At 44.3% G+C, this 26,183-nt stretch overlaps 1 protein-coding gene across 2 annotated transcripts; it reads right to left on the bottom strand.

The window, feature by feature from the left end:
• Nucleotides 1–964: 964 nt before the first annotated feature.
• Nucleotides 965–25,237, bottom strand: LOC143987210 (mitochondrial amidoxime reducing component 2-like). 2 transcript variants are annotated; one of them, XM_077485792.1, is made up of 7 exons: nucleotides 24,927–25,236; nucleotides 22,604–22,777; nucleotides 13,021–13,186; nucleotides 11,961–12,101; nucleotides 8,427–8,491; nucleotides 4,023–4,094; nucleotides 965–2,120 (listed from the first exon to the last, which is right to left on the bottom strand). In XM_077485792.1, exons 1-7 carry the CDS (start codon nucleotides 25,151–25,153, stop codon nucleotides 1,997–1,999), a joined length of 969 nt encoding a protein of 322 aa, XP_077341918.1. In that variant the 5' UTR covers nucleotides 25,154–25,236; the 3' UTR covers nucleotides 965–1,996. The 2 variants fall into 2 exon arrangements, with proteins under 2 accessions (XP_077341918.1, XP_077341919.1); XM_077485793.1 differs by lacking the exon at nucleotides 22,604–22,777 and having other exon boundaries at nucleotides 24,927–25,237.
• Between the last annotated feature and the right edge of the window lie 946 nt (nucleotides 25,238–26,183).

Below are 26,183 nucleotides of genomic sequence, written 5' to 3'. Positions count from 1 at the left end.
TGTGCGATTTTGTTTTTGTTGTTTAAATGTAAAAAGACCGAATTAAAAAAAAAAAAAAAAATTTATTTCGTTTTAAAATTTTATAATGGGTAATTTTTGTCCGTCATTGATGTACATTGATGAGACTGGCGCTGATGGTCCCCGATAGGTGGCAGTGATGGGTGGCAGTGATGGGCACTGATTGGTTACACTGATAGGCAGCACTTCTAGGTGGCACTGATTGGCACCACTGGTGGGCATTGATAGGTGGCACTTATGGGCACTGTTACTCTATAAATGAGGCATAATTGCCTCTTCCTTTTCGGGACTGATGTCCCTTTAAGATAAGCTGGTGATCGGCTTTTTTTTCTCCTTCGTTGTCAGCACAAGGAGAAAAAAAAACGATCACCAAGCTTTTGTTTACATCATGTGATCAGCTGTCATTGGTTGACAGCTGATCACATGGTAAGGGGCCGGGACCGGGACCAGCCCCTTACTCAGATCCCTGATCACACGAGTCTCAGTGACTCGGTGATCACAGCGCGCTCCGACGCCCTACATATTCACATCCGCGCTGTGGCCGTCATTTGGCCATAGCACGGATGTCAGGTGGTTAAATTAATTATAACACTTCATCTAACAAAGCTTATTGAACACATGCATATTAAAATTTCAAGTTCTGAAAGATTGCAGATGCATGCCACAAAATTATCCACCTCATCTGATCATTATATTATTAGAATCAATCTCAGATTGCATCAGATCAGAATTTCACCTGTCTGATTTAAGTGAAACTGAAGTTCCAGTTTTTTTATACTTTGAGTGAATGGCGCAGCAAAACTTAAATTGTGCTGTCTAGTGGCTATTCTACAAATCTGTATGTTTAATACAGTATAAAAAACAAAAGCAAGCTTGGAAAAATGTATGTATGCTGAATAAAAATAAATTCATACATTCCCTTTTAATAAAAAAAACCAAACAAAAGTAAAGTATTTGAATTATACATTTATTAAAAAATATTATGTAAATCTTAACATTTACTATGGCAATTAATTATAGCAGCACATAAATATCTTTGGTACCTGTAGGTTCATTAAATCACATGGCAGAAATTGTCTCAGTTGTTAATCTCAGGTAATATAAAGTAATACAGAGCACCCTGTAAAACTGATAGCTTCTAAGCATGCAAGTCTATATCATTGGAGAAGTAAGGTCATAAGAGCAGGGAAGGGACACAGAGGACACTGGTATTTGTGTTTTATCCAGGGGAAATTTAAACCCAGAAACTATTTATCAGTATGTTTGCTATCACACTACATTATATGCATTTTTTTTGTAATTCTGTAGCAACGTTTGTTTCCTGGAGATCCTGCCAGAAACTACACTTTTTGTTGCAGGCTGACAATGCTAATCCACTGCCTCACAGTGAGCAGCAGTGTTGTTAGCCAGCCAAACACAACTGAGTAGAATGTAGAAGATAACACCCACAAAATGTCCACATTTTTCTGTGCAGTCTCAAAAAAGGTCTAGGTGCTTGCGAATAATCCATCCTTGCTCAATTCCCCAAGTATCAAAAGAATGATGGGCCCTACACCAATGACATGTTTCACCCATATGGGCTTAATCAGAGTATATATGATTAAGACCATATATATATATATATATATATATATATATATATATATATATATATATATATATATATATATATATATATATATATATATATATATATATATATATATATGTTTGACAGTTATTTGGACCTGCAATAAAGTTGCTTTTACTTTAGTGACATCAGCAGCATGTGGTCCCTCAGTCTTGAAAATCAACACAAGTGTTCACAAAGCTGGGGTTAAAATCTATTGCAAATCCTGAAAATGTAGACATAGGAAAGTGCGTGGTACAGATCTCTTATTGCCACCCACTCTCTGTGATAGATCTCTCCAAGTACAGCCAATCTTGTGCAGGTCCAGTTTATGATTTGGTGGTTCGTTTTCACCAGCAGAAGCATTCATTAGAATATCTCATATACAGGATCTCCAACTTTAATCATCCCCTTCTTCTGAATTCTCACAAACTGTCCAAAGAGTGGAGAAGACTTGTAGACCTTCTTATCCTCAGTATCACACAGCCGATAACTGTAGAGAGACACAAGTGGTTGTAATGGAGTCTACAGGTTCATGTATCACCAGTCAGATTAAAAACTGGGCTTGAACCTGCTTGGTGACTGTAAGGAACGTCCTAGTTGGCAGCAAGGAATCTGCAATGGGGGTATTTTAGAATTGCTGTACTGAATCACAGGGAGGGGGTTTCTGGATCACCAGATTACTAACAAAAGAAAGTCAGGTATAGGGATGCACTACTGCAAATTTAGGGAGTGCTACTGTTGCCCATGTACCCTTTATTAACAGTAGGCAATAATGGAGGACAGGATGCTGGCGCCCAAAATAGAACAATTAAAAGAAGCACTAAACAATGTGTAAATTGTATAATAATTATTAATATTAAGGTCATGATCAGTGATAGAGTTAAGGCAATATTAGAAAAAATCATGCTTCACTATGTAATATTTTTTTAAAGATTGACAGTTCTACAGCACAGCTCTATATCAAATATCTCTCCTCTACAGCTGGTGCCATTCATTACTAAAGATAGCATAACATACCTGCTTTGCTGAGCAACACAATGCACATTAAAGGGTATGCATTAAGGTAAACAACTTACTGTGTGCAAGCACCCCCCCCCCCTTTATACTTACCTGAGCCCAATGTCTATCCAGCAATGTGCCCAGGTGCGTCATCACAGCTCTCTCTCTCTCTGTCTTTTCCTTCAATGGCTGAGAGGAACCAGTGAGAGTAATTGGCTCCTGTTGCTGTCAATCACAGCCAGTGGGGAGGGAACAGGGGGCACTGTGTGTGTCAATGGACACCAAGAGGCTTGCTATAGGGGCACTCAGCGAAGGAGGGGAGCCAGGAGCACCAGTGGGGTACCCGAGAGGCAGGAGCGGGGCTGTTTTGTGCAAAACCACTGCACAGAACAGGTAAGTATACTCTGTAACAGGATACTAATGTAAACAAGCATCTCCCCGTTCTGCCTAGTGACAATGTCACTGATCTCTGCTCCCTGTGATTGGAGCAGAGATCAGTGACATGTCAAACACAGCCACACACCCCCACAGTCATAAACACACCCCAGGACACACTTAACCCCTACACTGCCACCTAGTGGTTAACCCCTTCACTTCCAGTGTCATTTACACAGGAATCAGTGCATTTGTATAGCACTGATTGCTGTATCTATGACAATGGTCCCAAAAATATGTCAAAAATGTCTGAAGTGTCCGCCATAATATCACAGTCACAATAAAAATCGCTGATCGCCACCATTAAAATATATATATATATATATATATATATATATATATATATATATATATATATATATATATATATATTAATAAATATGCCATAAAACTTTCCCCTATTTTGTAAACGCTATAACTTTTGCTCAAACCGATCAATAATCGCTTATATGTAGAAGAATACGTATCGGCCTAAACGGAGGGAAAAAAACGTTTTTTTATAGATTTTTGGGGGATATTTATTATAGTAAAAAATAATGCGTTTTTTTCAAAATTGACGCTTTTTTTGTTTATAACGCAAAAATAAAAACTGCAGCGGTGATCAAATACCACTAAAAGAAATCTCTATTTGTGGGAAAAAAAAGGACATCAATTTTGTTTGGGAGCCACGTCGCTCGACTGCACAATTGTCAGTTAAAGCGATGCAGTGCTGAATTGCAAAAAGTGCTCTGGTCAGAAAGGGGTTTAATTCTTCCGGAGCTGAAGTGGTTAATGTATTAGAATGCCCTTGCTGCATTGTGTTTCAAAAATAGTGCATTCTCCTTTTTTTTTTATGCCTTTTGGTGCAATTTGGAATAACACACATTAACACGAGCGCACTAACACACTGCGGCAGAGCAAACTCATCCTTTTTTCTTTAAGTGCATGTCGAAAATTCCCATATTCTTCTTTGACAGACCTGCGCATCGTCTCCAGGGGCTCCTTCATATTAATAATTCCGGTGTCAGGATCCACCGTGGTCAGAATACATCTATAAAAACCAGGCATAATACATGGACGTCAGGAAAAAAATTAAGTTGAATAGTTTAAACATGAAATCTGCTAAGCATGATTTACATTTAACCCGGCTACATAGTATAACCTCGGTGAAACTTCAGGAAAGCCAAAAAACATTCTGGGGCAAAAATGTCTGTGGGTGTATTTACATAGAAAACTGTCAAGAGAAGGGCAAATACAAGGCACTGAGGAACTCTGCTATGAGGAAAAATGTAACTGAATTAAATGTATTCTTCTTTCAAAGGAGACAATAAGGGGGAATATGATAGAGGGTGCGTCCGCATAGTAAACGTGATACCATGTTGGTCACTTTAAGGCCATTACAAGTAAAGAGGAGGCACTGGTTTGTCTAGAGGAAAGGGAAATTTAGCTGTAGCGGTGTGTTGCCACTAGTTACTAATATCCACCATATCACTCTGCTGCCCGACCTTCATATATCACCTCTGAGACAATGAACAGTCATTTGCTTTGTTTTGTTTTTGTTTATGGGGGGGGGGGGGGATGTAACTTGGAAAGATTGAAAGATTTATCTTTGAAAGATATATGGGACGCCCATAGATCAAATTACTTTGCCATCATATTTATCAATTAGAGCTTAGTTTGAGCCTTGAAGAAATGATGCACATGTATAACATCTACAGTCTCTTCCCTGTATCTCCATGCAGATTATTGGTCCCCCTCTGCGTAACTCCTGAAGACTATTGCTCCCAGGAATCCTTCCCTCCTGCACAAATTTATTCTGTAGCACATTATATTTCTTATCACATCCTCTTCTGTATGCAAAATAACCCACTCTGAATAGTCTCTAATGCTGAGTCTGATTGGTTGCTGCTACTAGGCCAGATGCCTGCAGTACCTCTCCCAGGAGGCCTAGTAGTTAAATAGCATGTGCTGAATGGTGGACTACTGTTCCTAGCTAGCCCAGCTTGTAAATCCTGCACCATCGGGCCGCATCAATTTGACACTATTCCCCACAGTCTCTCCTCTGATCCAGGACTCCTCATTAATGGCCGTATAAAGATGAGGACTTCATCCATGACCGTGTAAGGACAAAGTCCCCTCACAGACTTCCTGGCATGTCTCCACATCCAGCATTCCACTGTGGTACGCTCACTGATCTTTCTCTGCCCCAAGTCCATGGTGAAGAACTTAACCGGACCATACATTCCGACAGCTTCTCCTGCCCCTCTGCTCCAGGAACTCATCAATGACCTTGTAATGATGAGGACTTCACCCATGACCGTGTAAGGGTGAAGCTCCCTCACAGCTCTCCTGGGCCTCCTTCTGCGATCTGTGCACCCCCCCCCCCCCCAGGGTGTGCCCACCTGCTGCTGTCTAGTATTCCATTCTCCACTTCTCCTGGCCAACAACTCCTATCAGTGGCCGTTACCTCAGTTTATATGGGAGGCCTGACCCCTGCCAATTCCAGCTGGGGATTGGTCAGGGCTCCTCACATGAGCTGCCTGCTACTCCAGTTCCAGGCACCTCAGAACTAAAGTACAGGTGGTCACACCCACTGCTACACTAACCACTCCCTGCCCACAGATAAAAAACAAACAGGTCTAGCTTGCAGCATAGGCCTGCCTAAATATACCTGTACTGAAAGAAACTACCAAGAATCCTCATTCTAACACCTACCCATGGTAGAGGGTGCTACATAAACTTAAGGCCCCTTTCACACTCTGTTGATCCCCGCTGGGCAAGGGGATGACAGGTCTGTCTCTGCTCACTGTGCAGAGACAGACCTGTCAGAGTCCTGCTGTTCTCTATGGGAAGATTGCTGGATGGATGGCGAACATATCACCATCCGTCTGTTTTGAACGGATATTGTCGGATCAGATGGGAGGCAAGTGTCAGCGGACACATCTCCGCTGACATCCGCCTGCCCATACAAGTCAATGGGTGGCCCGCTCAGATCTGCCTGACAAATGGACAGGATTTTTGCGGGCCGATTGTGTGAAAGGAGTCTAAAATAGAACTATAGGAACTTTTTGTTTCATTGGATAGAGTAAGGGAAAGGTTATAACCCTTGTCAGCTGTTTTTTTTTGTTATCTGTGTCCCATTGTGAAGATTTTCCTTCACGTCCTGTCCCACAGCCAAACAAGAAGTGAGTGGAAATCCCTGCAAATGAAAAGATTTCTCTGGGGACCCGCAGCTCATCAGAACTAGTGTCCCAACAAAATATCAGAAACACGAATGTATTGCTGATCCTAGCGGTCAAAATGGAATAAAATTGTCACTGCACTATAGCTGCAGTTATAACAATAAAAACAGTCTAAAAAAGTATGCAAAGATAAATTATGAATAAAATATATATAAATAAAATACCCTGGCATTAACCGTGCTTAAAATACCTCTGACCACAGACATTTAAAGTGCAAAAAAGTGCCAGAAATATCATACATGCACCACACAATTATATAAAATTCATAATATATAATATATTAGAGTCCCAAAAAAAAGGAGTCCATAAAGTGAATATAGTGCTCCGTGAACCCTCAAAGGCGTAGATTTCCTTCATAGGCTCCATCACCTCCAGAGGAAACCTCATGCTCGAAGTGGTCCCCTTTAGTAATGCACTTACCCCTAAAGGGTTAACATTAAGCCTTTAAGAATCCCCACAGGACACTGCTTATGGCGTTGCCATGAACTGGAGTCCTCCCTGACACAAAAATCCTAGGGTGGATTAACCCAGAATTTGATTTTCGACTAAGAGCTTGAATCCTGTTGTTAAATGGACCATGATTATGGTTTAAAATTTGCTCACCACTTTATTTTGCCACATCCAGTGCCCAGGTACCCAATAGGATTCCAGCCCTTAGTAGAGAATCAGATTGTGGGTTAACCCACTTTAGGATTTTTGTGTCGGGGAGGACCTCAGTTCATGGCATTGGTAACACCATAAGCAGTGCCCTGTGGGGATTCTTAAAGGCTCAATGTTAACCCTTTAAACAGGGGAATAAGTTTGCTAGCAGATTGCCGCCTAGGGGCACCTCAGAGTTACTACAAGCCAGGACCACTCACCATATCCTTATATTACAATCTTTTTATTAGGAATAGCAAAAAGAAAAAGTACAACACAAGGAAAGACACAATGCTCTCAGGTTATCATATACATATAACATAACTTAAATTTACAATGCTTAGAAAAAAATTAGCAAATACACATTAGATCACACACACACACATATACATATATATATGGGAACCAATGTCCCTCTAGCAGAACCCATTAGTACAAGGGATAAACTGCAACGATTATCGTTAATTCAGAACATATCAAACTAATGAGAGCATTTTGTATTTAATTTCTTGATAATATGACCACATTAGCAGTCAGGTACTAGGCTGGAGTACATCAAAAAAGTAAAATAAGGTTTTGGAAAAAAAGGAAAAAGCAAGAGGAGAACATAAGAGAGTAAAAGAGAAATTGAAGTGGAACGGGGTCAGCCGAGGTCCCGCTAAAGGGACAGATAAGTATTGAATCCACGGATTCTACATTTTGTCAACTTTCGTTGTATTATTAAGAAGCATGCAAGTAAATATGCACTCACAATATGCACTCAGTGTGGGCTGCTGCCACCCCAAAAACATCTTTACCATTCTGAAGCTTCAGTTGTCCATAATTAAAATGGCTGCAGCCAGACTCAGTGGAGGGAGATTTCTGCAGCATATTTGGCAATTACAGAATCACAGGATATATAAAATAATATGCAAAGTGGTTGGAGGGAAGCTTCAGAATGGCAAGAATGGCAAAGATGTTTTTTTTCCCTACAAATTATGTGAGCAGACTGCAGTTCCTCTTTAAAGAAACTTACCTACAGTACCAAACATAACATAATGTAGGTACCTGCCTACAAGTTTCTAAATGCACAGAATATAACTTGATATTAACTTTCATAAGAAATAAACTTAAGACTTTTGATCCAGAGATTATTCAATTAGCTTAGGGAATCAGGAAATATTTTTTTTTTCCATTGGAGAAAATAGAACAGTATTTTTTCTCTGAGGTTATTTGTCTCTGTGGCCATTGTCACCAGGCAGAAAGTGATGGGACATCATAATCATATTTCAGTTGTCTCTAGAACCAGAGGTGGGGGGATCTTCCATTGGGGACACCTGTTTTGGTGAGAAATGTCTAAATGGGGATTTCCTTTCACTTTTCTGTGTTTTCAAACTGAGGCAATAATGAAGTGTATAGTTCAATATTCAAACAGCTATTAGAAAGTATAGAACATTTTTAGTTTAGACTTTAGTTCATCTTTATGTTAGAAGAGAAAACACACAGTCTGTACATATACTGACCGTGGACAAGGCATGACTTGTTTCAGTCTCACATGTTCGCCAATCTGAATCTCCTTCCAGGAGTCCTACAGTCAGAAAATAAAAATGTGTTATAAAGCGCTGTGCAAACTGTTGGCGCTACATAAATCCTGTATAATAGCAATAATATTATATAGACATAAATAGGAGAGTCTTTATTATCCAAACAGTTAAAATTAAAATAAATAAAATTTAAAGGACAAATAAAAAAAAAATGTTCAATACCTACATGTCTTTTTTTGGTTAAAAACAAATAAATAAAAAATTGTAAATTCAACGGCTCTTTACTATTTATTTCTCTACTGTAGGAGTTTTATCTTTTTGTGATTTCTTCTATTTTACCATTAGGTGGCACTAGAATACAACAAATCCACCTCAAGACAGCAGCATTTCTCAACTTTATGTTATGCACTTTTAACACAGATGTTTATCATGGCGATCCTCTTAAAGTGGTAGTAAACCCACTAAAATTTTTATTTCAGCCGAAAATCCCCTGTGCGCATGCGCTGCTGCAGTCAGCGGCGCATTGCGAGGGGAATATCTCCTAAACCCTGCAGGTTTAGGAGATTTTTTTTTACCTACAGGTAAGCCTTATTATAGGCTTACTTGTAGGTAAAAGTAAAAAAAAAAAAAAAAAAAGTATACAACCGCTTTAAGGTGGAACGTCACACTCTCAATCAACATTAACTATGTTTAATCCTTAGGGCCGGTGCACACAGCGATGCGCGGCGAGGCGTCTCCGACTTGCCTCGCCGCGACCTGCACGGACCTCAGCGGCGACTTGCAGAGGACTTCTGTATAGAAGTCAATGCAAGTCGCCCCCGAAGTCGCCCCAAAGTAGTACAGGAACCTTTTTTCTGAGTCGGAGCGACTGGAGTCGCTCCTCTCAGAACGGTTCCATTGTACAGAATGGGGGCGACTTGCGGGAGCGAGGCGAGGCGAGCCGTGTCGCCTCGCCTCCCGCCGCAGTGTGAACCGGCCCTTATGCTACTAGCGTTAGTAAATAGATATGAATGTATATCATATTTACTTGTTTTAAGAGCTGGTTCTCACAGGGGCAACATGACTTCCAGTGCGACTTTTGGAGGCAACTTGGACACGACTTGAGTATGAATAACAGCATGACTTGGGGCGACTTACAACACGACTTTAAGACGCCCCAGGCCAGGCGACTTTGGCTGTGGCCAATCAGAGAATAATCAGCTCTCGAGGGGGAAATCCATGCCAAATAAAAAAAAAAAAAAAAAATCTGCATGAGTTCCCCCTCCAAGAGCATACCAGGCCCTTAGGTCTGGTATGGATTTTAAGGGAAACCCCCTACGCTGAAAAAAAGGCGTGAGGGTCCCCCCAAAATCCATACCAGACCCTTATCCGAGCACTCAGCCCAGCCGGTCAGGAAAGGGGGTGGGGATGAGCAAGCGCCACCCCCCCGAACCGTACCAGGCCGCATGCCCTCAACATGCGCCCCCCCCCACCCCAAAGCACCTTGTCCCCATGTTCATGAGGACAAGGGCCTCTTCCTGACAACCCTGGCCGTTGGTTGCGGGGTCTGGGAGCCCCCTTTAACCACTTCCCGACCAGCGCACGACGATGTACGTCGACAGAATGGCACGGGCAGGCATATTGGCGTACATGTACGTCCAATATTCGTTGCCGCCATGCCATCGGGAGCACGCCACCGGCGGCGTGCTCCCGTGCTGGTCGGGACCCCCGTGAGTCCGGTCGCGGGACCCACGGACTCGATCGCCGCTGGCATCCCCGCGATCGTCTCACGGAGCGGCCGAATGGAGGAAATGCTGTATAAACAACATTTTTCCATTCTGCCTAGCAACTAGTGACGCTGATCTCTGCTCCATGTGATTGGAGCAGAGATCAGTGTACACTAAATGAAAGCCCAACCCCCCCCACAGTTAGTAACACACCCCTAGGAACACTTAACCCCTACACTGCCACCCACTGGTTAACCCTTTCACTGCCAGTGTCATTTACACAGGAATCACTGCATTTATATAGCAGTGATTACTGTATAAATGACAATGGTCCCAAAAATGTGTCAAAAATGTCCGATGGGTCCCCCACAATGTCGCAGTCACAATAAAAATCGCAGATCGCCGCCATTACTAGTAAAAAAAAAAATAATAAAAAATTATTAATAAAAATGCTATAAAACTATCCCTATTTTGTAAACGCTATAACTTTTGCGCAAACCAATCAATAATCGCTTATTGCGATTTTTTTTACCAAAAATATGTAGAAGAATACGTATCGGCCTAAACTGAGGGAAAAAAATGTTTTTTTATATATTTTTGGGGGATATTTATTATTACAAAAAGTAAAAAATAATGCGTTTTTTTCAAAATTATCGCTCTATTTTTGTTGATAGCGCAAAAAATAAAAACCGCAGGGGTGATCAAATACCACCAAGAGAAAGCTCTATTTGTGGGAAAAAAAGGACGTTAATTTTGTTTGGGAGCCACGTCGCACGACCGCGCAATTGTCAGTTAAAGCGACGCAGTGCCGAATCGCAAAAAGTGGTCTGGTCTTTGACCAGCAAATTGGTCCGGTCTGAAAGTGGTTAATAAGGGGGCACCCAGATCCCGGCCTCCCATCCTATGTGAATGAGTATGGGGTACATCATACCCCTACCCATTCACCTGAGGGAAAAATAGTCAATAAAAAAAAAAAAAAACACTACACAGGTTTTTAAAGTAATTTATTAGGCAGCTCCGGTGGTCTTCTTCCGACTTCGGTGGTTTCTTCCTCCTTCTTGCTCTCCTGCCTCTTCTCCGCTCTCTCCGGTTCTTGTGTCAGGCTCCTCCGCTATCTTCTTCCAGCTCTTTTACTAGCGGCGGCCGGTCTTCTCTGTCCTTCTTCCCTCTTCTCTCTTCTTCCGATGTTGACACGACGCTCTCTCCTGCTGTAGTGGCTTGTGCGACGTGCGCGGCGACTTATATAGGCATGGGGCGTGGTCACCGGGTGATGTCACACGGTGACCCTGGCCCTTATGACGTCAAGTCCCGGGGCATGCTGGGACTCCAGGTCTAGCCAAATGATGTCATACATCTCAGGAGTCTTCAAGAAGGCTTCTTTTTACTACTATTTAAATAAATATTCATACGGAGAGCACTAGATTGTCCACTTCTTTCTTGTCCATATGTGCTATGTGAGCATCGGCTGGATCGTTTACGATCGGTACCCCAGGTGTGGGTCAAATGCTGTGTGACCCTTTTACAGGTCGAGTCTATGAGGTGAGAGGTTGGAGTATCTGTGGTGGATGGGCCGAAATCACCTCTTTACTGTCTTAGTCCAAGATTGCACTTTAGAAGGCTCCTCTCACTTACAAGATTGGTTTCCATCAATCAGATGATTTTATGGACTGTTTAATTTAATTTGATTGCGCTGCACTATATTTTATTTCCCCATCTAGTTACTAAGGATGGGTAGTGTTCAGCTTATCAACTACTAAGGGTGGGTTGTACTCCCTTCATCAGGATTTGACTTGATTATGTACTTTACCTCGGCAAAGGGTTCACATCCAGAGACCACAATGTTTGGGCGAAAGTTTCGGATGGAGACTTTGTGTTCCAGTTTTGAGTTTAGGTCTTCTAATGAGGCATCAGAGAGTAGCAGGAGTGGACTGAGGTCAGGGTACGCCACCTGGTGGATAGTAGAACATTGCCAAAATGAAAATACTGACAATATTGTTGACCATTTAGCCAGGTTATTGCAGCAAATTTTGACTGCTTATTATACACGATATTACCAAAAGTATTGGGTCGCCTGCCTTTACATACACATAAACTTTAATGGCATCCCAGTCTTAGTCCCACCCTTTGCACCTGTAACAGCTTCAGTTCATCTTGGAAGGCTGTCCACAAGGTTTAGAAGTGTGTCTATGGGAATGTTTGACCATTCTTCCAGAAGCGTATTGTGAGGTCAGGCACAGTTGTGGACAAGCTGGCTCGCAGTCTCTGCTTTAATTCATCCCAAAGGTGTTCTATCAGGTTGAGGTCAAGACCAGGCAACTTCCTCCACCCCTAACGCGCTCATCCATGTCTTTATGGACCCTGCTTTGTGCACTGCTCCAAATCATTTGGTGGAGGGGGGATTATGGTGTGGGGTTGTTTTTCAGGGGTTGGGCTTCGCCCCTTAGTTCCAGTGAAGAGAACTCTTAAATCATCAGCATATCAAGACATTTTGGACAATTTCATGCTCCCAACTTTGTGGGTACAGTTTGGGGATGGCCCCTTCCTGTTCCAACATGACTGTGCACCAGTGCACAAGCAAGGTCCATAAAGACATGGATGAGCGAGTTTGGGGTGGAGGAACTTGACTGGCCTACACAGAATCCTAACCTCAACCCGACAGAACAACTTTGGGATGAATTAGAGTGGAGACTGTGAGCCAGGCCTTCTCATCCAACATCAGTGCCTGACCTCACAAATGCGCTTCTGGAAGAATGGTCATAGACACACTCCTAAACCTTGTGGACAGCCTTCCCAGTAGAGCTGAAGCTGTTATAACGGCAAAGGGTGAGCCAACTCAATATTGAACTCTACGGACTATACCAGCTCACCTGGTCATTTTCAGTGTATGTGGGATATTCCTTCTTTGGATTCCGGCGCTTCATCCTGTCCTCGAACTGTACTAAGCGGTAAATCTGAACATTCTTCAAGTAGTTTGTGATCCAGCGAGATGCTTCGTCTCCGCAGTCTCTGCCCAAGACCTCATTCCCATGGACCCTCAACAATTAAAATAAAACACAATAAACAGATTTCTTTTCTTTTCTCTTTTTATCTGCACTATTCTAATGGGATTGGAGATCATTTACATATCCTCAATGTCTCTGAGTACAAAAACATCATATTTGAAAAGAATGGGGGGTGATGCAGGAAAATGCATTTTTCTAAATTCATGTGTCTTCAGCACAAAATCTGTTAGCTGAACTTGTTAAATCAGGTCTCTGGGAATTTTGGTCAGTTTACAGGTCACTTTATAGCCAATGTAAAGTGGTTTTGCACAAATTTTCCTATTTTTTTTAATGTTTAGGACTTTTAAAAAATTTATTTTTTATTTGTTCACTGAGGTGAATATCCGAGTTTCCTCCCACACGCCAGTGACATGCTGGTAGGTTAATTGAATCCTTTCTACTCTAAATTGACCCTAGTATGTATAAATGGGAGTAGGGACCTTAGATTGCAAGCTCCTTGAGGACAGGGGCCAGTGTTAATATAATATATATATATATATATATATATATATATATATATATAAAATCACTTCAAAAACAAGATTGATACAATTCGTGATGAAATCTCCACTCTACAGGTATCTCGCCCAGTTAAGATCCCATATCAACAGGTACAATTGACACCCTTATTCAAATCTGCTACTACAGACAAAGTTGCTAAACTCCTTTCTAATGCCCAACTCACCACCTGCCCCCTGGACCCTATTCCCTCTGTAAGGTTTCAGGACACTAGCTCCGTGGGACCAAGTGCATAAACCGGTAAAAGGTGAAATCAAAATACTTTTATTTATAATTAAATCAAAAATAAGGCTTTTGTTCAGCATACAAAACGTAAATTAAAGTCCGCTTATCTTCAGCACAAAAAAATAAGAAAAGAAAGCACCTACAGTTCTGTAGTCGGGTCTTCACCCCAAAGTTTTCAGAGTCCTTACAGAGATCTTTTGCAGCCTCCAAAACAGAAAAACAGAAAAACAGCAAGCCAGCTCCTCAGACAGGTGTTAATCTCCTACTCCTCCTCACCACCACCTCTCTACTACTTCCTGTCTTATGAGCTGTCTTGGAGGCCTTTAACCCCCTGTGTGCCGAATCCCTGTGGTCAGGGAGGGAGGCTCTTTCCCACCCAAATGTCACTTCAGAGCCCCCCAAATTCTGGGTCCCAACTATCTCTCTTAATATAGAGAGGACCCCGAGTCAGTCCTCTCCTAAAAACTATCCCCGGAATTTCTCACCCATTTTTGGGTGACCCCCTGAAGCCTACCAGGATTCCCCTAAAGGGACCACAACCCAAATATAGGTGCTACATAGCACCCATCCAGGACCCAACCTTGGCGTCTTGTACACCTCTCAAACACTACAGTCGCCCTCTGACTCTATCCTACACTTCTAACTCACATCTTCAATCCCTCCCTCACCTCTGGCATTTTCCCCAATGCTCTAAAACATGCATTGGTCACCTCCATACTTAAAAAGCTGTCCTTGGACCCTACCAATCTTAACAACCTACACCCTATCTCCTTGCTCTCCTTTTCCTCTAAACTCCTTGAATGTCTGGTTTACAACCAACTGAGTGACCACCTCATTAAGAATAACGACCTTGATCCCCTTCAATCTGGATTTCGCCCTCAACACTGCACAGAAACTTTTAAAACTCATAAATGACCTACTAACTGCAAAAACCAACGGACACTATTCTGTACTTCTACTTCTGGACCTTTCAGCTGCCTTTGACATGGTTGACCACCCTCTCCTCCTCAAAAAACTTTACTCCCTTGGCCTCAGTGACTGTGCTCTTCAGTGGCTCTCATCCTACCTATCCCAACACACCTTCAGTGTCACTTACAATTCTACTTCCTCCACTCCTCTTCCCTTCTCTGTCGGGGTCCCCAAGGTTCTGTTCTTGGACCTCATTTATTTTCAATCTACACCTCTTCCCTGGGTCAGCTGATAGCCTTTCACGGCTTTCAATATCATTTCTACGCTGACGACAAACAAATCTATCTCTCCCCCCCTCAACTCACTCCATCAGTATCCTCATGCATCACTAACTTAGTAACTACTACTACTAACATATCTGTATGGATGTCACACCACTTCCTCAAACTCAACTTGTCCAAAACCGAACCTATAATATTTCCTCCCCCACGTGCCTCTTCCCCTGACCTATCTGTCAAGAGCAATGGCACAACCATCCACCCATCCCCACATGTCAGCATGCCACGTGTTATCCTGGACTCTGAGCTCTCCTTTCAGCCCCACATCCAATCACTTACCAAAGCTTGCCGTCTCAACCTCCACAACATCTCTAATCTACGTCCCTTTCTAACCAATGAAACTACAAAGCTCCTGACTCGCTCCCTGGTTATCTCGTGCCTTGACTACTGCAACTCCCTCCTATTGGCTTACCTTTAAATAGACTACCCTCCCTTCAGTCCATCATGAATGCTGCTGCCAGACTCATCCACCTTACAAACCGCACAGTGTCTGCTACCCCTCTCTCACAATCCCTCCATTGGCTGCCGCTTGCCCAACAAATTAAATTAAAAAAACTCACAATAAGTTACAAAGCCATCCACAACTCTGCTCCCAGCTACATCACTAGCCTAGTCTCAAAATGCCAACCTAATTGCCCTCTTCGTTCCTCCCAAGACCTCCTGCTCTCTAGCTCCCTCATCACCTCATTCCATATCCGCCTCCAGGACTTCTCCCGAGCCTCGCCCATCTTCTGGAATTCCGAATCTGTCAGACTGTCTCCAAATTTATCCACTTTTAGGTGATCCCTGAAAACTTTCCTCTTCAGAGAAGCCTATCCTGCCTCCATCTAACAACTGAACTATTTTCTTCATTAGCTCATCCCCCACAGCTATTACCCTTATGTATAACTTGACTCTCCCTCCTAGATTGTAAGCTCTAACAAGCAGGGCTCTCTGATTCCCCCTGTATCGAATTGTATTGTAATTGTACTGTCTGCCCTAATGTTGTAAAGCGATGCGGCGCTATATAAATCCTGTATAATAATAATAATAATAATTATACACACACACACACACACACACACACACACACACACACACACACACACACAGTTAGGTTCATATATATCTGGACACAGGCACAATTTTAATACTTTTGGCTCTGTATGCCACCAGAATAAAAATAAAATTAAACAATACAAATGAATTTGAAACTCAGACTTTCAGCTTTAATTCAAGGGGTTGAACATAAATATCCAGTATAAATTTTAGGAACTGCAACCAATTTTATACACAGCCCCCCCCCCCCCCCCATTTTCAGGGGCTGGAATGTAATTGGACAAATGAATATAATCATAAATAAAACATTAATTTTAATATTTTGTTGAGAATCCTTTACTGGCAATGACAGCCTGAAGTCTGGAACCCATGGACATTACCAAAGACTGGGTTTCCTCCTTTCTGATGCGTTGCCAGGCTCTAACTGCAGTTGTCTTCAGTTGTTCTTTGTTTGTGGGCCTTTCTGCCTTTAGTTTTGCCTTCAACAAGTGAAATGCATGCTGAAATGGGTTGAGTTCAGGTGATTGACTTGGCCATTGCAGAATATTCCACTTCTTTTCCTTCAAAAGATCCTGGGCTACTTTACAGTGTGTTTTGGATCATTGTCCATCTGTACCGTGAAGTGCCATCCAATCAACTTTGCTGCATTTGGCTGAATCTGGGCTGACAGTATATCTCTAAACACTGCAGAATTCACCCGGCTGCTTCTGTCTTCTGTCACATCATCAATAAACACCAATGACTAAGTGCCACTGGAAGCCATGCATGCCGATGCCATCACACTGCCTCCACCATGTGACCACAGATGAGGCTGTGTGCTTTGGATCATGGGCTATTCTAAGCCTTCTCCACACTTTATTCTTCCCGTCATCCTGGTACAGATAAATCTTAATTTCGTCAGCCCAAAGAATGCTTTCCCAGAACTGATCTGGCTTTTTTAGATGTTTTTGGCAAAGTGTAATCTGGCTTTTCTATTCTTCAGACTTATGGCTTTTCTATTCTTCAGGCTTATAAATGGTTTGCACCTTGTGGTGAACCCTCTGTATTTGCTCTTGTGAAGTATTCTTTTGATTGTAGACTTTGACAATGATACGCCCACTTCCTGGTGACCTTCACTTATCTGGATGTTGTGAATCCATCACTGTCGTCTTCTGTGGACGTCCAGGCCTCTTTATGTTGCTGATCTCACCAGTGCGCGTTCTTCTTTCCTCAGAATGTACCAAACTGTCATTTTCCCATTCTTAAAGCGGAGTTCCAGCGAAATTTTTTTATTTTTTTTGTGTAATATTTTTAGTGCTAACTAAATTAAAATAAAATTATACAATGAACTATATATCTTATGCCACGTACACACGATCGGACTATCTGGCGGACTTAGCCCGGCGGACAAACCGCCGGACTTTGAAGCGGAGGTCCGCCGGACTTTCCGAATGAGCGGACCTGCCCACACACGACCGGACTTTTGAAATGAACGGACTTGCCCACACACGGAGGAAAGTCCGTTCATTTTGAACTCAGCTCCAGGTAGACGGGACTAGCGCAGGAGGTCAATGTCGCCGCCTTCGGCAGCGAGATTGACACCTCGCTAGCCCCGTCACCTGGTATGGACTTAAAGGGGAAGCCCTACGCCGAAAAAACAGCGTGGGGATCCCCCCAAAGTCCATATCAGACCCTTATCCGAGCACGCAGCCCGGCCGGTCAGGAAAGGGGGTGGGGACGAGTGAGGGCCCCCCTCCTGAGCCGTACCAGGCTGCGTGCCCTCAACATGGGGGGGTGCTTTGGGGAAGGGGGGCCCTGCGGCCCCCCACCCCAAAGCACCTTGTCCCCATGTTGATGAGGACAAGGGCCTCTTCCAGACAACCCTGGCCGTTGGTTGTCGGGGTCTGCGGGCGGGGGGCTTATCGGAATCCGGAAGCCCCCTTTAATAAGGGAGCCCCTAGATACCGGCCCCCCACTTGGTGAAAAAAGTCTAACGAAAAAAACACAACACATGTTTTTAAAATAATTTATTGCACAGCTCCAGGGGTCTTCTTCCATCTTGGGGGGTCTTCTCGCCAGACTCCTCCGCTATCTTCTGCTAGCTCTTTTACTAGTGGAGTAGCCCGGCTTTCTTCTTTGTCGCCGCCGCCGTCCGGGGGTCTTCTTCCAACTGCGGGGGTCTTGTCCTCCTCTTGGGGTCTTCTTGCCAGGCCCTCCGCTTTCCTCTCCCAGCTATTTGACTAGCGGTGGCCCGCTCTTCTGTCACCGCCGCCTCTTCTTCCGACTTTGGGGGTCTTGTCTCCCTCTTCGGGGGTCTTGTCCCCCTCTTCGGTTCTTCTTGCTGGGCCTTCGCTTTCTTCTCCCAGCTCTTTTACTAGCAGTGGCTCGGTCTTCTATCGCCACCGCCTTCTCTTCTCTTCTACTTCTCTTCTTCCTTGAGATGTTGACTCAACGCTCTCTCTGGCTGCAATGACAGGGACGCGTTGTGCTGTGACTTATATAGGGACAATGGACGGGGTCACCGGGTGATGTCACATGGTGACCCCACCCCTTATGATGTCACAGTCCCAGCATCCTCTGGGACTGCGACATCATAAGGGGCGGGGACATCACCCGGTCGGGCTGCGTGCTCGAAAAAGGGTCTGATATGGACTTTGGGGGGAACCCCACGCCGTTTTTTTCAGCGTAGGGCTTCCCCTTTAAGTCCATACCAGGTGAAGGGGCCAGTGAGGTGTCAATCTCGCCGCCGAAGGCGGCGACATTGACTTCCTTTGCCAGTCCCGTCTACCTGGAGCCGCGTTCAAAATGAACGGACTTTGTGCGGACCTCCGTGTGTGCGCAAGTCAGTTCAAAAGTCCGGTGGACTAGCGCACAGACGGCCGGATTGTACGCCGGACTGCCGAGTCTGGCGGACAATTTTGAGTCAGTCCGCCTGACTTTTGAAAAGAAAAACTCCGCTGGAGCCCACAGGGGCAGATTGTCCGGCAGGCTCTGGTCCGCCGGACCAAGTCCGCTGGATAGTCTGATCGTGTGTACGGGGCATAACTGTAAGAAATAAATTCCTTACTGTTAAATTTGTTTCCTCCGTATTTGCCCGTTTCCATCATCGATGTGGGCATATGAAGCCCAATCGCAATTGCTTCCTGGAATATACAGGGAGAGGTACATGCTGGGTAACCAGCATGCACCTCTCGATCTCGCTCATGCCTGATTTAGTGGTGGCCATAGCGCCGCTTGTTTGTAACGTTGCCATAACAACGGGCGGCAACAGAGGAAGGTCCTGCCCCGTTGTTATGACAATATAACGCGATTACAGTCCTCAGCGCTGCCCAGTGACTCCTGAGAAATTATCTCCAGGAGCACTAGCGAGCACCAAGGGAAATTACGTCAGGCACCTTGGAGAGGAAGAGGCAGTTTACGAGGAACCCCGTAGCAACAGACCTGAAGAGGTGAGTAAAAAATGTTTTTTTTCCCAAAGGTTGTTCTTTGTATTGAATGCAGTTGAATAATGTTAAATTTGTTTTCTGACTGGAACTCCACTTTAATGTTGCTGCTATCACCCTTTTTGAAGCCTTACAATGGCCTGTTTCACTTGCAGCATGGACAGCTCCTTTGAACACTTGATGTAGGTTCACAGTAAAAGATTCCAAATGCAAATACCCTCGGGGATTGAGGGAGGGACCCACCTGTGCCTCGCTGCCACGGATCATTCCGAGACAGTTATAGGCTGATGCGCAGTCAGATTCTGATGCATGCGCATTAGGAGAGGCGGACCCAGTGACGTCACCGCTCGGCGCCGGCGCCGGGTGCGTGACGCACCGGGTTGGAGGCTCAAAATTGGCGTCTGTTTAGACAGCCCGCTCAGAGCGTTGGCTCCACGTCTGACACTGGCGCTGTTCCCCTGCTCTACAGGTAATAGGGGTCCGCATTTACAACGGACCCCCTATACAATCTTCCTTGTATAACCAGCTTGAATACCCCTAATAACATCTTTTGATCTTAGGAACCTTGTTCCCGGATTCCTTATAGGGATACTCCGTCCAGGTAATCATAGCTACACTGTGGGGCACTCTAAAACAGTTTCCTTTGGATTAAGTCTCTTTATCCTTATTGTTGGGTAGGTGGCGTTTTTTCACTGTTATTGCCCTCCGGTACTCCAGTTGGGGACGCCCATGTGTGAATAAATGAATGTGTTTGCCTATACAAGCACACGGTTTTTATTCCACCTACCTATATTTATTATTATTATTATAATTTTTATTATCTTTGTTTCAGTCCGCTCTGTTCTACATTTTGAGCCTCCAGTGTCCGCCCCCAGGGTGGTTAGACCTGTCACTAACAGGGTGCAACCCCAGCTGTATGTATCTCGGGGCATCTGAGTGGTAAGCCTTATCTCCTTGTTGTCATTGTAAAAGAATACTCCCTGTATCTAATGAATGAATTTATATTGTACACTTTGTACCTACCTCTAACCGAAAATTACTATTTAGTTAAACTAGATACGACCTAACATCTTCTGAAGAAGCGACTGATGGTCGCGAAACTAGTTGAGAGAGAAAAACATCGCTATCAGTTTGGGCACCAATTTTTTGGATCACTGGCTTCTCCTGTACAATAGAGAATTGGAGATGCCTATACCTTTTGGTTGTATGCTCCTATGAATGTTATGAAGTATACTCAGGCTTTGTAACTTTCTTTTTTAATGTTTATATCTGTATATGTATTTTCTTTTTTTCTCATGCATTTAATAAAAATTTATTTTATTATGGTATCGAGATAGTCCTCCTACATATTGGCATGGCACGCTAAAACATTGGGAGTTCTTCGTGCTTATGCCTCCCCTTTCTTTCATATACCACACTTATAATCGACGCCAGACCTTTTACCTGCTTAATTAATGAAGAAATAATGAAGGAGTAGCCCACACCTGGCCAAGAAACAGCTTTTGATTCAATTGTCCAATTACTTTTGGTCCCAGGAAAAACCCTTCCTCTGGATAAACATACCTTCAAATTAAATCTGAGAGTGTGCACTTTCAGCCCATATCCAATATATAACTATTAGGGGTGCGTATCTTCACTGGTCTTGCGATTCAATTATGATTATCCTGTCCACGATTTGATTTGATTCTGCAATGCATCACGATTACTGCACAAGTGCGCATGGTTAAAAACTTTTTACCCAAAAATTCAATTCCAGCAAGTTTAGAGATGTATGTTTTGCTTAAAGTTGTATGGTGTTTACAGGATTCAGTAGCTCAAACTGAGTATAATGGGTTACCAATCCCACCTGAGGCACAGATCTAGCTTTTCATCTCTATTAGATTGTTCATCTCTATTTCTGTTCTTTAATGTTTTATTGACACCCATTTATGTAATGTTTCTGTCTTGTATTGAACTGCATGAGGTTTTCTTTTTTGTTGTTTTGTGACATCTAGTGGTGGTTTTGGGCCACTATAATTTGCTTACTATGTGATTTTGATATCTTCCTCTCTCCTCCCCTCCTGTTTAGTGCTAATTAGTCCAGCGGTAGCTAGACTCACTCTTTATCTTCCATATTCTCTCAGTCAGTATTAATGCTTCACAGAGACACTGCTTAAGAAAGCTATTTTCTTCCTATGCTTCAAAAGACTGGAAAAATATCCTCTGTACTGCAATTATCTGACGTAAACATGCTATGGATTCAACTATTGTATTGTATTAAAGAGTTAAGCAGCCTGTGGATGATGTTAAAGCGGGAGTCCACCGGGACTCCGCGTTTTTTTTTTTTTTTTAAAAGCCAGCAGCTACAAATACTGCAGCTGCTGACTTTTAAATAGTGACACTTACCTGTCCAGCGCGCCCGCGATGTCGGCACCCGAAGCCGATCGCTCGCACGTCTGTCAGGTCCTGCCGCCATCTTGGGTATGGGAATCAGGAAATGGAGCCTTTCGGCTTCATTTCCCGGTTCCCTACTGCGCATGCGCGAGCCGCGCGGCGCAATCCGGACGGTCCCCGCTGCCTCTGGGAGCTGTGTGTTTCCCAGCAGGCAGCGGGGCACTTGCTGAAGGGGGCGGGCGCTTGCGGAAAGGGGCGTAACGTACGCCCCTTTCCGCAGAGAGCTAGCCCGGAAGTGGGTGCAGTTACCTGGATTATCCAGGTAACTGCACCCCCCCTCCCCCCTGAAAGGTGCCGATTGTGGCGCCGGAGGGGGGGGGATTCCGATGAGCGGAGGTCCATTTTAGGGTGGACCTCCGCTTTAAGTCAGCAGGTGACCATACTATGCAGAAAGACTAGGTCTAAGGAAGAATGTCAATTCATAAAGCTTCATTTGAAACAGAGCATATATTCTCCCTCTATGCAGTGCTATGGAATAGATGGGTCCTATATGTTATTGGCATTTTCTGGAATCCAGATACATACTTGCAGGTAAAAATTGAATTTCTAGTTGGCAGCTTCAAGGGAATGTCCAGTTTATCCATTCCTGGTGCACTGAGAGTTAAATATCCTTTATCACAGGTCACAGTTATCAGCACCATGCTAGGCTCCTGTCTGGCTGTAACATGAACTTTGTCCTCCTTTACAACAAGCCAATGTCTGCAATGATATGAGAGGGACAGAAGAGGGTACAACACACACATTGAAAGGGGGCACAAGGGGGGGGGGGGAAGCAAGAGGGGGTAGAAGAGGGTAGAGAAAAGTGGAGAGCAAGAGGGGATAGAATGGAAAGAGGGGATGGGGTGAGGGGGAAGGGAGAGGGGGAAGTGGATGGGAAAGGGCATGGGGGAAGTGGGAGAGAGGAAAGGGGAGAGAGGGGGAAATACCATGTGAGCGAAGAGAGGTGGGACAGAGAGATGGAGAGAGTGAGGGGGGGGGGGGAAGAGAGAGAAAAAAGAGTGAATGGGGAGAAGAGGTAGATTAAAGAGAATAGGGAGAGGAGAGAGAGTTAGAGGGGAGAGGAGAAAGAGCAGGGGGAGGAGAGAGAGTTAGAGATGGGAGAGAGGAGACAGAGCAGGGAGAGGAGAGAGAGTTAGAGAGGGGAGAAGAGACAAAGCAGGGAGAGGATAGAGAGTTAGGGAGGGGAGACAGAGCAGGGAGAGGAGAGAGGAGACAGAGCAGGGAGAGGAGAGAGAGTTAGAGAGGGGAGAAGCGACAGAGCAGGGAGAGGAAAGAGAGTGGGGAGAGGAGAGAGAGAAAGAGAGCAGGGAGAGGAGAGAGAGAAAGCAGGGAGAGGAGAGAGAGAAAGCAGGGAGAGGAGAGAGAGAGAGAGAGTGGGGAGAGGAGAGAGAGAGGAGAGAGAGTTAGAGAGGGGAGAGGAGACAGAGCAGGGAGAGGAGAGAGCGGGAAGAGGAGGGGGAGAGGAAGCGGGGAGAAAGAGAGTGGGTAGAGGAGAGAGAGTTATAGAGGGGAGAGAAGAGAGAGCGGGGAGAGCAGAGAGAGAAAAGAAGAGCGGGGAAAGGAGAGAGAGAGAGCGGGGAGAGGAGAGAGAGAGAGTGGGGAGAGCGGAGTCCAGGAGAGAGGGAGCGGGTAGAGGAGAGAGAGAAAGCACGGGGAGAGGATAGAGGGAGAGCAAAGTCCAGGAGAAAGGGAGTGGGAAGAGGAGAGAGAGAGTGGAGAGAGAAGAGAGGGAGAGCGGAGTCCAGGAAAGAGGGAGCGGGGAGAGGAGAGGAGAGAGAGAGCGCGTGGGGAGAGGAGAGAGAGAGCACGCGAGGAGAGGAGAGAGAGAGCACGTGAGGAGAGGAGAGAGAGAGCGGGGTGAGGAGAGAGTGCGCGGAGAGAAGAGAGAGAACGCGGGGAGAGGAGAGAGAGGAGAGAAGGGGGAGAGAAAAAGTGAAGGGAGAGGAGAGAGGGAGCGGGGAGAAGAGGGAGAGAGAAAGCGGGGGAGGAAAGAAAGGAGAGATGGGGGAGTAGATGAGGAGGAGGGTGAGACAAAGTTGGCAGGAGAAGAGACCATTAGTTACTTTGGTATCCCCCGCATTTTACATGTTCTAGGGCAGTTTAGAGAAGAGATAAGGTGAGAGACAAACTTAATGAGGTCCAAACTCACAGGAAACACCATAGCAGTGTCACACAATAGCAGGACAATTTGAAGGTGGCCATATGAGGTCAATGATGTCACCAGCATTTCTGCCCCTTTGTTACATGCGGCTATGGAATGAGGAATTTTATGGTCGCAGCTGAATGGGCCAGCAGCCTGCTATAATGTGACAACTTCCAGCAGCTCACAAATGAGCACTTCATTCCCTACCCATGCATGCACAACCTGCTCTCTCCTGCAGCTCAGCGTTCTGCAAAAGTGCCAGAGAGTGAACTGTGCATGCATGGGTAAGGAACGAATGCCGAGTGCTCATTCATGAGTTTCCGGAGCCACGCATCCAACGCTCCATACATCCTGTGCATACCCATGCAGACAGTCCTATTCATGTCAATTGGGATGCAGCAGCTACATGGACACAGCCACTGCTCCCAATTGTACATCTGTGCAGGTGGGTGCACAGATTGGAATGCAGACAGCGTGCACCCGTATGGATGTCAAAGTGGGAGCAGCAGCTTTGCCCATGCAGCCGCTACATTCCAATTGACATGAATAGGACTGCCTGCACGGGGATGTACAGAACATCCCCCGACAGGTAAATAAGGCCCAACTTGTAACCTTTCCAATGGGTTACTGCAGTTTGCACACTATCGCTGAACTTTGTAATGTCTTATTGAACTCGGTGAGTCGTAGCAAAATAAGTCTTTATACCTGTCACTGAGCTCTCCATACTTCAGTCCATAATCCCTGCACTCTGCTTCTTGAAGGGGGATCCCTTTGCATGACTTTACAGGGTAGAGGAACAACTGTGAGATCTGCCCAACCTTCCGCACATGCATCTTCTTCCTCCTGGACATAAAGAGCCAGGTGACGGCCACTGCGGCCCCCAGCCCAGCCAGGCCAATCAGGAGGGTGCGGTGCTTTGAGAGGATCTCCATGGCTGTGTGTGCAAGAGGGGACTTCCTTTCAGACTATCGCAGCTTGATCCTAACACCACTCCCCATAACGCTACATGATAAAAACAAAAAGTTGGATCCTTTCCCAGCCATTGGATCCACCTACTATTATGTTAACTATTTCCCAACTCTTATTTTACAAAGAAAGAAGTTATTCCTGTTGACGATGGATTATCTCTTCTACAGCCTTCTTAAGATTAAATATCAACAGTGAACCTTTTTTTTATTCATGCACCAGTAATAAACACTACAGATTTGTAATTTAATTAGAGGTTTGCAAAACCTAACGTTTATGGTGACCTGTTCTCCTGCTCCAAAAACCATGAACTCCTCACCGGCACAGGGAACTCTATTTAGAATGAGCCTCTTTCTGAGATTTGTTGTTTACAAGTTAAAAACATTTTTTTTGCTAGAAAATTACGTAGAACCCCCAAACGTTATATCTTTTTTTTCTAACACCCTAGAGAATAAAATGGCGGTCGTTGCAATACATTCTGTCACACCGTATTTGCGTAGCGGTCTTACAAGGGCACTTTTTTTGGAAAAAATACACTTTTTTAAAATTAAAGTATAAGCTATGAATAAGCGCCAGAACAAGGCGTGAAACGCGTTAGCTTTTTTATCCTGTTTTTCCACATTTGATATGTGACTGCATTTGTATTTTATTGACCAATAAAGATGCCATTTCTCTGACGTGCGGCCATCCAGGAACTTATTTTCATCCTCTACATTGTGCAGAGCCAGCACCTGAGTGTCTCAGTAGGGTCATATGTTGGTGGTGTTTCTGAGAGGCTGGAGCGGTAATCTCTTTATGAACAGTAAAGTTACCCCAATTCTTTTATATTGTGAAAGATAATGTTACGCCAAGTAAATTGATACCCAACATATCACGCTTCAAAATTGCGTCCGCTTGCGGAATGGCGACAAATAAATGTATATAATCTATAAGTTGCATGTTTTGAGTTACAGAGGAGGTCTAGAGCTAGAATTATTATGTCTCTCGCTCTACTGA

Source organism: Lithobates pipiens, unplaced genomic scaffold, assembly GCF_037356315.1.
Source record: "Lithobates pipiens isolate NorthernLeopardFrog02 unplaced genomic scaffold, aLitPip1_a1.2 Scaffold_18, whole genome shotgun sequence".
Taxonomy (NCBI): Eukaryota; Metazoa; Chordata; class Amphibia; order Anura; family Ranidae; genus Lithobates; species Lithobates pipiens.
This window is presented reverse-complemented; position numbering and strand designations above follow the sequence as displayed.

Bases quoted from the DNA above. Each gene is read 5' to 3' on its own strand.
- LOC143987210 (XM_077485792.1), bottom strand. From the start codon at position 25,153: ATGGAGATCCTCTCAAAGCACCGCACCCTCCTGATTGGCCTGGCTGGG. The intron at 13,187-22,603 runs GTATGTATCTGG...TTAATTGTTGAG, and splicing joins AATTCAATTTTTACCTGCAA to GGTCCATGGGAATGAGGTCT. The intron at 8,492-11,960 runs GTAAAGTACATA...TTCTGACTGTAG, and splicing joins GATGTGAACCCTTTGCCGAG to GACTCCTGGAAGGAGATTCA.